At 44.5% G+C, this 13,459-nt stretch overlaps 1 protein-coding gene across 8 annotated transcripts in view; it reads right to left on the reverse strand.

The window, feature by feature from the left end:
• Positions 1-235: 235 nt before the first annotated feature.
• CCDC105 (coiled-coil domain containing 105) overlaps positions 236-13,459 on the reverse strand; it is a 34,612-nt gene continuing 21,388 nt past the window's right edge. For 5 of the 8 annotated variants that reach the window (XM_085012587.1, XM_085012590.1, XM_085012588.1 and 2 more), the window contains 5 exons: positions 5,773-5,971; positions 5,203-5,369; positions 4,973-5,068; positions 4,771-4,884; positions 236-4,233 (listed from right to left, as the gene is read on the reverse strand). In XM_085012587.1, coding sequence (XP_084868713.1) covers positions 3,985-4,233; positions 4,771-4,884; positions 4,973-5,068; positions 5,203-5,369; positions 5,773-5,905 — 759 coding nt within the window. In that variant the 5' untranslated portion in view covers positions 5,906-5,971 and the 3' untranslated portion in view covers positions 236-3,984. Of the gene's footprint in view, positions 4,234-4,770; positions 4,885-4,972; positions 5,069-5,202; positions 5,370-5,772; positions 5,972-12,753; positions 12,859-13,459 lie in introns of all 8 variants that reach the window. The other 3 variants (XM_085012586.1, XM_085012585.1, XM_003123455.5) reach the window with 1 other exon arrangement.

Here is a 13,459-nt window from a genome sequence, read left to right on the forward strand (position 1 = left end):
TTTTAGTAATGGGTTGCCAAAGGGGGTGGGGGGAGGGAATGGGATGGATGGGGTGTTTGTGGTTGGTAGATGCGAACTATTACATTCAGAATGGACAAGCAATTAAGTCCTATTGTATAGCCAAGGGAACTATACACAATCTCTTGGGATAGAACATGATGGAAGATAGTATGAGTAAAAGAATATATATACATATGACGGGACACTATGCCGTACAGCAGAAATTGGCACAACATTGTAAATCAAGTATAATTTAATAAAAAATAATGGGCATCAAGATGACATGATACTATACATAGAAAACCCTAAGGACTCAACCCCAAAACTACTTGAACTGATTCATAAATTCAGCAAAGTAGCAGGATATAAGATTAACATTCAGAAGTCAGTTGCATTTCTGTATACCAGCAATGAAACATTAGAAAAGGAAAATTGCACCTCACAAAATCAAATACCTCGGAATACACCTGACCAAAGAGGTAAAGGACCTATATGCCGAGAACTATAAAACCTTAATCAAAGAAATCAAAGAAGATGTAAAGAAATGGAAAGATATTCCATGTTCCTGGATTGGGAAAATCAATATTGTGAAAATGGCCATCCTACCCAAAGCAATCTACAGATTCAATGCAATCCCTATCAAATTACCCATGATATTTTTCACAGAACTAGAAGAAACAATCCAAACATTTATATGGAACAACAAAAGACCCAGAATCGCCAAAGCAATCCTGAGAAACAAAAACCAAGCAGGAGGCATAACTCTCCCAGACTTCAAGAAATACTACAAAGCCACAGTCATCAAAACAGTGTGGTACTGGTATCAAAACAGACAGACAGACCAATGGAACAGAATAGAGAATCCGGAAATTAACCCTGACACCTAGGGTCAATTAATCTTTGACAAGGGAGGCAAGAACATAAAGTGGGAAAAGGAAAGTCTATTCAGCAAGCATGGCTGGGAAACCTGGACAGCTGCATGCAAAGCAATGAAACTAGAACACACCCTCACACCATGCACAAAAATAAACTCCAAATGGCTGAAAGACTTAAATATATGACAGGACACCATCAAACTCCTAGAAGAAAACATAGGCAAAACACTCTCTGACATCAGCATCATGAATATTTTCTCAGGTCAGTCTCCCAAAGCAATAGAAACGAGAGCAAAAATAAACCCATGGGACCTCATCAAACTGAAAAGCTTTTGCACAGCAAAGGAAACCCAAAAGAAAACAAAAAGACAACTTACAGAACGGGAGAAAACAGTTTCAAATGATGCAACCGACAAGGGCTTAATCTCTAGAATATATAAACAACTTATACAACCCAACAGCAAAAAAGCCAATCAATCAATGGAAAAGTGGGCAAAAGACCTGAATAGACATTTCTCCAAAGAAGATATACAGATGGCCAACAAACACATGAAAAAATGCTCAACATCGCTGATTATAAGAGAAATGCAACTACCATGAGATACCACCTCACACCAGTCAGAATGGCCATCATTCATAAATGCTCAAATAACAAGTGCTGGAGGGGCTGTGGAGAAAAGGGAACCCTCCTTCCCTGTTGGTGGGAATGTAAACTGGTACAGCCACTATGGAGAACAGTTTGGAGATACCTTAGAAATCTATCCATAGAACTTCCATATGACCCCGCAATCCCACTCTTGGGCATCTATCCGGACAAAACTCTACTTAAAAGAGACACGTGCACCTGCATGTTCATTGCAGCACTATTCATAATAGCCAGGACATGGAAACAACCCAAATGTCCATCGACAGAGGATTGGATTCGGAAGAGGTGGTATATATACACAATGGAATACTACTCAGCCATAAAAAAGAATGACATAATGCCATTTGCAGCAACATGGATGGAACTAGAGACTCTCATACTGAGTGAAATGAGCCAGAAAGACAAAGACAAATACCATATGATATCACTTATAACTGGAATCTAATATCCAGCACAAATGAACATCTCCTCAGAAAAGAAAATCTTGGAGAAGAGACTTGTGGCTGCCTGATGGGAGGGGGAGGGAGTGGGAGGGATCGGGAGCTTGGGCTTATCAGACACAACTCAGAATAGATTTACAAGGAGGTCCTGCTGAATAGCATTGAGAACTATGTCTAGATACTCATGTTGCAACAGAAGAAAGGGTGGGGGAAAAACTGTAATTGTAATGTATACATGTAAGGATAACCTGACCCCCTTGCTGTACAGTGGGAAAATAAAAAAATTATAAAAAAATAAATAAAATAAAATAGGCTGTCTGTAAAAAAAATAATGGGCATCAGCTGTCATTTCTTTGTTAAAATTTCTTCAAATTGGGTGTGCTATCTGCTTCCTGTTGGATAAGTGCAAGGAGGAAGTGCCTTGAAGAACATTCCTGGGGAAATTAGAACCACAGTGAGCCCCTGATGATCCCTAGGCTAAGTCCTTCTTCAGATAAGGGAGCTGGTGCTGGTGTCCAATGGCTCTGAGTCAGATATTGCTGGTTTCAACTCCTAGACATATTCCTCAGCAATGCGATCCTAGGCATGCAGCACCCCCCGCCCTGCCCCCATGTATTTCCCTGCCCAATGAGCATAATCTTCTCCATCTCCACTCAGTTGTAATGGTGAGCCCATGGATGCTTGTGGTGTGGAGCAAAAGAGAGAACATGGATTCAGATCCAGATTCAAATCCTTCTTCATCCCTTGCTGGCTCTATGACTCTGGGCTAATATACTTTACCTTCCTGAACTTTATTTCCTTCTCTGTAAAATGTTGGCTGGGCTAGGTTGTGTCCAGTGACTTTGCCAGAAAGATATTTGCGAGGGAAATTCTTTGCATGTGCATGGTCAGTTTCATGATCTTGCGTGTTTTATTCCTCAACATATCCCCAGCACCTAACACAGACTCTTGCACGAAGCAGTTGCTTGGGAAATATTTGTGGCTTGAATAGACACCTCTTATTCTATGTATATCACACCCTGGAATCTTCCTATGAGAGAAGATGATTATCACAGCTTGCTGTGAGGAATTCTGTGATGGGAGGGTGTCCAAGAGAACAGGGAGGAGAAACCGATCTATGCCTAAATGTCTGGTGGGCTTTAGTCAGGTGAGCTTCCTGTAGGAGGCCACAGTAGAGCTGTTCTTGATCAACTTATGAGCTTCCTGAGATCAGGGACCATGTGAACCTTGCTCACTGCTGCACTCTCAGAGCCTGGCTCAGAACCTGGCACTTTATAGGAGCTTAATAAATGAATGAAGGAGGCTGTGAATTTTGAAGGAGCAGTATCCCTTCCCCCAGGTAAATGGAGGAAAGGGCAATGGGAGGAGGGGAGGGCACAACTCCCCCTGCCCACTTGGGGTTTGGGAAAATAAACAGCCTCCATTAGAAAGAGCTCTAGAGGAAGCTGTATCCCTGCGTGTGTTTCGTCAATAAATGCAGAATCCAAGTTCAGCTTAGAGCTAGGGCTCAAGTCAGGTATTAAAATCCTAGCTCTTCTGCTTACTGGCTGCACAACCTTGGGCATCTGCTTAACCTCATGTACTTTCCTTAACTGTAAAGTGGCAATAACAATTCACCTGCAGTTGAGGATATTTTATATGCAGCCACCATTCTACAGGCCTTTAATGTATAACTCATCTATTCTTATGACAAGGCTTTGAGGTGAATGCTGTAATTCTACAGTTTAAAGGTTGGAGACACTGAGGTCAGAGAGGAACAGTGACTTGCCTAAAGCCACACAATTTTAAATTAGGGAGCCAGTATTTGAACCCCAGAAATATGGTGGCTAAACCCATACTATTAACTTCCAAGATACACTGCCTATAAGGTGTTTTATGATAAGTGATACACAGTCGATGCCTAATAAATGGTAATTATTGTTATTTTTAGTTATAATTCTGCTAGAGGGCGCTCAAAGGAGAGTGGATCAGGAGATAGAGAGGGCCACTGGGCTGTGGCCCGCTAGGGGCAGGGGTGCTCCTGTCACTTGGCTGCGGCGCTGGACTCCCAGCGCGGCGGCGTGCGTGGGTCCCAGTCGCTGACTAGGCGTTGCGCTTGCTCGTAGCACACTTGTGGGTGCCGTTGGCGGAGGCGCAGGCGCACCACGTTGTCGTCCACTTCATGCCCAATCTTCTTGCAGTTCAGGCTCCAGGTGAGGTTCTTGCGCGCAGCGAGGAGCTCCTTCAGATTCTTTTCCGCAAGGGAGATGTGGCGCTGCAGCTTGTCAGTGCCCTGGAGACGGGGAGGGACCGTGCTGGGAGACAGGAGGGTCTCCACGAGGCACTCTCTGGGATAGGCGGACACACCTGAGCCAGGTGTGCGTGTGAAAGGACAACAGATGAAGAGGGGTTGGGCCTCAGATGGGTAGGGGGGTACACAGCTGAGTGAGGTGTGCGTGCGGAAGGGCCCCGTCTGGGATGGAGCACAGCTAGGAGTGAGCCTCAAATGGGGTTGGAGTAACACACCTGGGCCACGATGTACTTGGAAAAGAATACAAGACGACAGGACGAGTATGAGGGAGCGGGTGAGCCTGAAGGTGATGTGTGTGTGGGAGGGCAGACCTGGATAGAGGTGGGACAGAGGTTGAGGGAACTTGAGATAGCTGTGGGTATTCCAGAACCTCCTCCTGGGTGAGGAGCTGAAGGACTCATAGACCCGAGCGAGGGGGTCTTACCTGGGATAAATGTGCTTGAGAAAGGAGTCTTAGCAGGGCAGGGCCTTGCCTGGAGAGGGTGGGAAATCACAGAAGGGGGACAGAGAGAGGTGTACCTGGGCAAGGCGCGTGGCTTCTGGGAGTTGGGTGCCCACGTGTCTCTGGTATACACGAACCAGAGGTCTGTCCAGTTTCTCTCGAGTCTCCAGGTGAGTTTTAGACAGAGGACCCTGGCAGGGTGTGGTGTGCAGAACCATGAGTCCCAGCCTACCTGATACCCCTGACCCCATCCCCGCAGACCCTTTCCCCAAACCATACCTTGGTGAGGCCGTGGGTGATGTACATCTCCTGGTTGAATTTCGTGCACCGGTGGATAGTTCTCCTCATTAGTCCTAAGGTCATGTTCATTTTATCCTGAGTGGGTAGGAGCACAGGGGGGTCACTCTGGCTTTCTGTCCCATCTCCTCTTGCACCTCCCTTCTCCCTCCTCCGTACTCTCCCATTCTAGACTCCAGCTGCCGACGAGGGGCACCGCCAGTGGGGCCTACCTTCAGCTCCAAAGTCTCACGCATTTTTTGTGCTATCGAGGCGCACACGCGATCGCTTATCTGCTGTTGTTGTTCCCGGATGTCCTCCTCGTTCTTTGCCATATCTAGCAAAGTGTCCTTGGACTCCATCAGCAGTTGCTTGGCTTCATACAGTGCAGTGGCGCACTCTGCCAGAGTTGGGGGCGGGGCGCGTGTGAGGTGCCAGGGTCTCCTTTTCCCCATCCTGGCTTTCAGAGTCCCCCTCTTCTGTTCTCAGGTGGTGACGGGCCCCCAGGGAAGGGGGCTTTACTCAAGGGGCTGGGAGAAGGTCCAGGGGGGGAGGGTTCGATAGGAGGGTTAATATGAGTAGTGTCAGGGAGTGACTGAAGGGGTCGTGCACGCTTGGGTGTGGGAAGCGGTGGGAAGAGCTAGTCAAAAACATGGGTTCAGCTGGAGACTGGCTCTCAGTCCTCTTGCTTGATCTGGGAGGGGGTGGGGACAATTACCCAGGGAAGGCAGCAGCCAGAGGAATAGGGGAGAGGTGGCAACAAGGGCACCCACTATCCTGGACTTCTTTCTGTGGGGGTTTACCTGGAGTATAGGTGCCCACAGGGTCTGGAGGTGGAGTTTTCAAGCCCTGAGTGCGAGGGGTGGGAACTCTGGAGAGGTTCACCCAAGAGTGGCGGCAGGCCTGCTCTAGAACCTTGTCCAGTGGCTGGTTCATTAACTCCACAGCTTGGAGCCTCTCCTCACAGCAGAAGATCAGAGTTTCACGGCAGGAGGCCAGGGTCTGGGGGCGAGGAAGGAGAGAGAGGCAGAAAAGGTCAATTGTGAGCTGAGAGATTGGAGGAAGTGACTTAATCTCTCTGCTCGTGGCCACAAAGTATTTTTGTCTCCAAATTGATCTTCTCCAGTGCTTGTTGCAGCCAGAAAGGAGCAACCTGTTTTCAAATTGACGCTCAGATGCATTCTCTCAACTTCTGTCCAGAAAGCCTTCAATACCCTTGGGTGGAGAGGGGACGAGCAGTAGGGGCTGGTGGCAGCTTTCCCGTTCCCAGCATCAGTTGCCTGGCTTTGCTCTGGCACTCTCTCCCATCACTTTCCCCATCTGTAAAGTGGAGAGGTTGCTAGCTGTACCTACATTTTGGTTTTCTTGTGCCATCCCTTCTCCTCAACCACATTCAGGGCTTATCCTGCCTCCACTCCTAGCCTCCAGGTCTCCCTTTTTTCTAATCAGTGTCAAGAGCTCCCTGCTCCTAGGCGCTATTACATCTTTTCTGGATCCCCACCCCCACCTAAACCCTACCTCCACCATTATAAAATAAAATAGTTTGCTTTCTTTAGATATTGGCAACTCTTTAAGTCATCCTTCATGGCTCGGTGGGTTAAGAATCCAGCATTGCTGTTGCTATGGCTCTGGTTAGAACTGTGGCTTGGGTTTGATTCCTGGCCCAGAGATCTTCTGCATGCCTTGGGTGTGGCAAAAAAAGAAAGTCATATTAAAACAGAAGACTTTTCCCATATGTATATACCCATATAAACACCACACTCATCAGAATATAGAATATTTCCATCATCTCAGAAATTTCCCTGGTGCCCTGTACCCCTCTTCTCCACTAAGATGCCTAGTAGATTAATTTTGCCATTTCTTTAAGGGCTCAGTAAAACTGCTGCCTATGGACTGGCCATCTGGTTTTGTAAATAACACTTTATTGGAATGTGGCCATGCTTATTCATATACATATTGTTTCTGTCTGTTTTTGTGCTCCACTGGCCAAATAAAGTATAGATCTTTCTCATCTTCTGATGGGGCTACATCCCAGTAAACACATTGTAAACTGAAAATATTGTGTTGAAATGCATTTAATACACTTAACCTACTGAACTTCATAGCTTAGCCTAGCCCACTTTAAATGTGCTCAGAACATTTGCATTAGTCTACAGTTGGGCAAAATCACCTAACACAAAGCCTATGTTATAATTAAGTACCTAATATTCCATGTACTTTATCAAATATTGTATGGAAAGTGAATGACATAATGGTTGTACAGATACAGAATAGCTATAAGTGCATTGGTTGTTTACCCTATGTGTGGCTGACTGGGGGCTGCAGCTCACTGCTGCTGCCCAGCATCATGAAAGAGTATGGTTCTGCACATTGCTAGCTGGGGAAAAGATAAAAGCTCAAAGTTTGAATTACAGTTTCTACTGAATGTGTCTTACTTTTGCACCATCATAAATTGAATCATTGGAAATTGGGGGCCATCTGCAATTGTGAGAGACTCTATTGCATACAAAGCTTAAAAATTTACTACCTCTTTAAGAAAAAGCTTTTGAAATTTAGAACCTCATATAAAGGGAATCATACAAATGTGTTCTTTATGTCCAACTTCTTTTGCTGAATATCATGTCCTTAGGATTCATCCACTTGGGTAAAAAATGGATGTAAAAAGTCTTTCATTCATTAATTCAAATATTCACCCGGCCCTTCCTGTATGCTGGGCAGTGTGACAGGGGGAAAAATGATCCAGTTCCTCTCCAAAAGAAGTGAAAGGGTCAGAATATGCAGATAAGAATGGCTAGTGAGGGAATAATAGAAATGTGGATTATCTGGAAGGGTGCACGTGATTAATAAAGGTGGGTTCTTTTTTATGGTGGTAAAGGTATGTAAAGCTTTGCCATTTTAACCATTTTCAGTGGAGAGTTTAGTGGCATTAAGTATATTCACAGTGTTGTGCAACTATCACCACTGTCCATTTCAAGAACTTTTCCATCATGCTGAACACATCTTTACCTATTAAAGAATAATTCCCCATTTGTTCACTGTTGGAAATGATACAATAAAGAAATATTGATGGTGCTGGAGAAGGGGCAGAAGGTGGGTGTGGTAGGTAGGTGGAATTATAGGATTGGCAGAAGAAAAATGAGAGAGGTTCTTTTCAGTGGTTCCCATGCAATGGGGTCATTCATTGAGGATGAAGAAAGAGCAGGGAATTCGAGAGATCTGAAGGAGGAGAAAGTATGAAATAACTTGCTCAATGGAACAGTAAGCCTTCTAGGGACACATGGTCAGGTCTCTGGGAAAGTTCTGAGTGTCATTTTGAGGTCTGAGTTTATGATTTGAAGTTGAAACATGTCTATTGGTGGTGAACATTTTTCTCCAGAAATATTTGCCCCAGGCCTCTTCTGGGTTTTATCTATGTCTGTGTTTCCCCCCCATTTCCCTTTCTCTCTTGCAAGTCCTTCCCTACTGGAGCCACCCTCAGTGTCTTCTCCTTTGTCTGTTTCAGACTTCCTTGAAGGATTTTTCAGGACCACCAGATTTAAATGAATATGACAGCAGCCTGGGGGTGCAGTGAATTGAATGCAATTAAGATTCAGTACAACGGACAGTGGTGCACCTGCTTCTAGATCTCTTTCCCTAACTCCACACCCATCCCCACCCCGGCTGGTCCTTTCTTTGAATGCTCCTATAATGTGAACTCCTCGAGAGCAAAGCCAGTTCTGTACTGTTCACTATTTTGTCCCCTGTGCCTAGCATGGTGTCTGGGACACCAGGGTACTGGATTAATATTTGTCAAATGGATGAGACAGAGGTTCACACAGGCTCTGTAAAACATGGCTACCCTACCATCTCCATTATTGCTCTTATAAAGAAATCCTTGTTGCAAGATTGAAAGATGCAGTAAGAGACCATCTCTGGCTGGAGCTGACAAAGACGAGCACATAGTACAGCATAATGAGCTCAATATACCTGAGTTGAATCATGAGGAAGTCCTCCCACATATCCAAAGGAAATCAAGATCTTGAAGAGAAATCACTCCCATGTACATTTTAGCATTATTCTCAATAACCAAGACATAGAAACAATCTAAATGTCTGTTGCCAGATGATTGGAAAAGAAAATGTGATATGGTATATAATATAGTAATATTAGTAATTACCGGCAATATTACTATCTCATATTAATACTATAACTATATTATAATGTATAGCAATATCAATACATTAATAATTAATAACCATGTATATATATTAATAAATGTAATAAATAATATAATATGTAATAAAATATTATTCAATCTTAAAAAAGAAGGAACTTTTTCCATTTGTGACACCATGGATGAACATGGAATATATATGTATATATATATTTTTTTTTTATGGCTGCACCTGGAGCACAGGGAAGTTCCTATGCTAGGGGTCTAATAGGTGTTGTAGCTGAGGCTTATGGTAACACTAGATATGAGCTGCATCTGCAGCCTTTGCCACAGTTTGTGGCAATGCCAGATCCACTAAGCCAGACCAGGGATGGAACTCATATCCTCTCAGAGACAACATTGGGTCTTAATCTGCTGAACCACAATGGAAACTCCTGTAGGATATATCTTTTTAAAAATAAAGTTCATTGGGAGTTCCCTTCATGGCTCAGTGGTTGACAAACCTGACTAGAATGCATGAAGACATGGGTTTGATCCCTGGCCTTGCTCAGTGGGTTAAGAATCCATTGTTGCCCTGAGCTGTGGTGCAGATCCCAGACATGGCTCGGATCCCACATTGCTGTGGCTGTGGAGTAGGCAGGCAGCTGTGGCTCTGATTTGACACCTAGCTTGGGAACTTCCATATGCTGCAGGTGTGCCCCCTCAAAAAAAAAAAGCAAAAAAAAATTCATTGGTAAGCGTAATTTTGGTTTCAAAAATCTTTGAGTCTATTTCTGTTTTGTAAGTTCTTTTGTATCTTTTTTTTTTTTTGGTTAGAGTCCACACATTAACGATCTCATATGATATTTGTCTTTCTCTGTCTGACTTACTTCACTTAGTACGATAATCTAGGTTGATCCATGTTGCTACAGATGGCATTATTTCATTCTTTTTTATGGCTGAATAATACTCTATTTTTTTTTTTTTTGTCTTTTTGCCTTTTCTAGGGCTGTTCCTGTGGCATATGGAGATTCCCAGGCTAGGGGTCTAATCGGAGCTGTAGCCACCGGCCTACGCCAGAGCCACAGCAGTGCAGGATCCAAGCCGTGTCTGCAACCTACACCACAGCTCACAGCAACGCCGGATTCTTAACCCACTGAGCAAGGTCAGGGATCGAACCCGCGACCTCATGGTTCCTAGTCGGATTCCTTAACCACTGCACCATGACGGGAACTCCAATAATACTCTATTTTATATATGTATCACTTTTTTTTTTTGTCTTTTTGCCATTTCTTGGGCTGCTCCCGCGGCATATGGAGGTTCCCAGGCTAGGGGTCGAATCGGAGCTGTAGCCACTGGCCGACACCAGAGCCACCTCAACGTGGGATCTGAGCCGCGTCTGCGACCTACACCACAGCTCATGGTAACACCGGATCCCTAACCCACTGAGCAAGGTCAGGGACCGAACCCGCAACCTCTTGGTCTCTAGTCGGATTTGTTAACCACTGCGCCACTACGGGAACTCCAATAATACTGTATTTTATATATGTATCACATCTTCTTTATCCAGTCTTCTGTTGATAACATTTAGGTTGCTTCCATGTCTTGGCTACTGTAAATAGTGCTGTCTTGTACACTGGAGTGAATATATCTTTTTGAATTATGGTTTTCTCTGGATATATGCCCAGGAGTGGGATTGCTGGATGATATGGTAGCTCTATATTTAGTTTTTTAAGGAACCAACCTGGAGGATATTATAACAAGTGAAATAAGCTAGGTGTAGAAAGATCTCACTTATATGTGGAATCTAAAATAGTCAAATTAAAAAAAATAGTCAAATTCCACGTGCACCCGCATGTTCATTGCAGCACTATTCACAATAGCCAGCACATGGAAACAACCCAAATGTCCATTGACAGATGATTGGATTCGGAAGATGTGGTATATATACACAGTGGAATATTACTCAGCCATAAAAAAGAATGACATAATGCCATTTGCAGCAACATGGATGGAACTAGAGACTCTCATACTGAGTGAAATGAGCCAGAAAGACAAAGACAAATACCATATGATATCACTTATAACTGGAATCTAATATCCAGCACAAATGAACATCTCCTCAGAAAAGAAAATCTTGGAGAAGAGACTTGTGGCTGCCTGTTGGGAGAGGGAGGGAGTGGGAGGGATCGGGAGCTTGGGCCTATCAGACACAACTTAGAATAGATTTACAAGGAGATCCTGCTGAATAGCATTGAGAACTATGTCTAGATACTCATGTTGCAACAGAAGAAAGGGTGGGGGAAAAACTGTAATTGTAATGTATACATGTAAGGATAACCTGACCCCCTTGCTGTACAGTGGGAAAATAAAAAAAAATAGTTAAATTCACAGATGGAGAGAGTAGAATGGTGGTTGCCATGGGCTAAGAGGATAGAGAAATGAGGAGATACTGGTCAAGTTGTACAGAATTTCAGTTATGCAATATGATTAAGTTCTGGAGATCTAATGTGTCTACGGCTAACAATCTTTTTTTTGGGGGGGGGCACACTTGCGGCATATGGAAGTTCCCAGGCTAGGGGTTGAATTGGAGCTGCAGTTGATGGCCTGCGCCATAGCCACAGTGGTGCCAGATCTGAGCCATGTCTGTGACCTGCACCAAGCTTATGGCAATGCTGGATCCTTAACCCACTGAGTGAAGCCAAGAATCAAACCTGCATCCTCATGGATACTGATTGGATTCTTGTCTTTTTTTTTTTTTTTTTTTTTTTTTGCCTTTTCTAGGGCCGCTTCCGTGGCATATGGAGGTTCCCAGGCTAGGGGTCTAATTGGAGCTGTAGCCACCAGCCTATGCCAGAGCCACAGCAATGCAGGATCCGAGCAGCATCTGCAACCTACACCACAGTTCACGGCAACGCCGGATCCTTAACCCACGGAGCAAGGCCAGGGATCGATCGAACCCACAACCTCATGGTTCCTAGTCAGATTCGTTAACCACTGTGCCATGATGGGAACTCCTAGTTGGATTTTTAACCCACTGAGCAACAACAGGAACTCTGATACTGTCTTTTATAATGGACATCTGCTAAGGAAGTAGATCTTAAGAGTTTTCACCATACACACACATACAGGTAGCTATGTGAGGTGACTGTGGTGATTATTTCACAATGCATACATATATCAAGTCATCAAGTTGTACGTTTAAAATATACACACAATTTAAAATGATTAATTATGCCTTGTTAAAGCTGGGGGAAAAATATACCTGAGCTCAAACCACAGCCTTACCATTGGCTCGCTCCATTCCTTGGATGAGACCACATCTCTCTAAGCCTCAATTTCTCCCTCTCTAATGAGGGGATCATAGTTTCTACTTCACAGTAGGGTTTTAAGGAGTTAATGACTGCACAGGGCTTGGCACAGAAGGGGGTGTTCATTGTTATTTTGAGGCTTAATCCCATCTCTCAGAGTCCCTGGTTTTTCCATTTCACAAAGTGGAAGGAAATACGGTGAGTGTCAGGTCAGCGTGGGGTGGGTGTGTGGGCTGAGGGATTTTCTGTTGCTATTGTCACCAAGGTTAGAGTGGTTTTCCCATTAGATAGCCAAGGGCTCCCCTCTATTCCCCTTAATTTGGCCTCAGGTAGTCCCCAACCTTGAGCAGGGCCTCTGATTTTTCCATATCTTTCTCCATCTTCCTCTTCATACTCTTTAGCTCCTCTTTTTCCCAGGTAAGCATAGTGTCAGCTTTGTCAGGGATCTGGAAAACATGGAATGAATCTCTCACATCCTTGGGAAAGGGCTGGAGGGAGATTTCTCCTGCCAGAGTAGTAGAGGGATTGCCAACCTCATACACTCTGTGTTTGGAGAATGAAGTTTTGGGCACTCTCACCCTTTGGGGATCACACTCTCTGAGAAGGATTTACCCTGTTTTTTTTTTTTTTTTTTTTTTTTTTTTGTCTTTTTAGGGCCACACACACAGCACATGGAAGTTCCCAGGGTAGGGGTCGAATTGGAGCTGCAACTGTCCTTCTACACCATAGCCACAGCAACGCAAGATCTGAGCCTCCTCAGACCTACATGACAGCTCACAGCAACACCGGATCCTTAACCCACTAAGTGAGTCCAGGGATTGAACCTGCATCCTTATGGATACTAGTCAGGTTCGTTATCACTGAGCCACACTAGGAATCTGGCTTTACCCTTTTAGAGGTCTGGCTTTCACTTAGGGGAGGTTGTTCCCTCCAGAAAGTGGGCTTGGGGTCTTCTTCCTTTTACGGGTAGGAGCCCAGTTAGCTGGGATGGAGGTTAGTTAACATGGGGGAAGGTTATCATTACTTTCTGAGGCTGGGGGTCCCCCT

Source organism: Sus scrofa, chromosome 2 (assembly GCF_054392235.1).
Source record: "Sus scrofa isolate SSC_HxYL_T2T_F1_AM1 chromosome 2, Sscrofa_HxYL_maternal_Yorkshire_Landrace_v2.0, whole genome shotgun sequence".
Classification (NCBI taxonomy): domain Eukaryota; kingdom Metazoa; phylum Chordata; class Mammalia; order Artiodactyla; family Suidae; genus Sus; species Sus scrofa.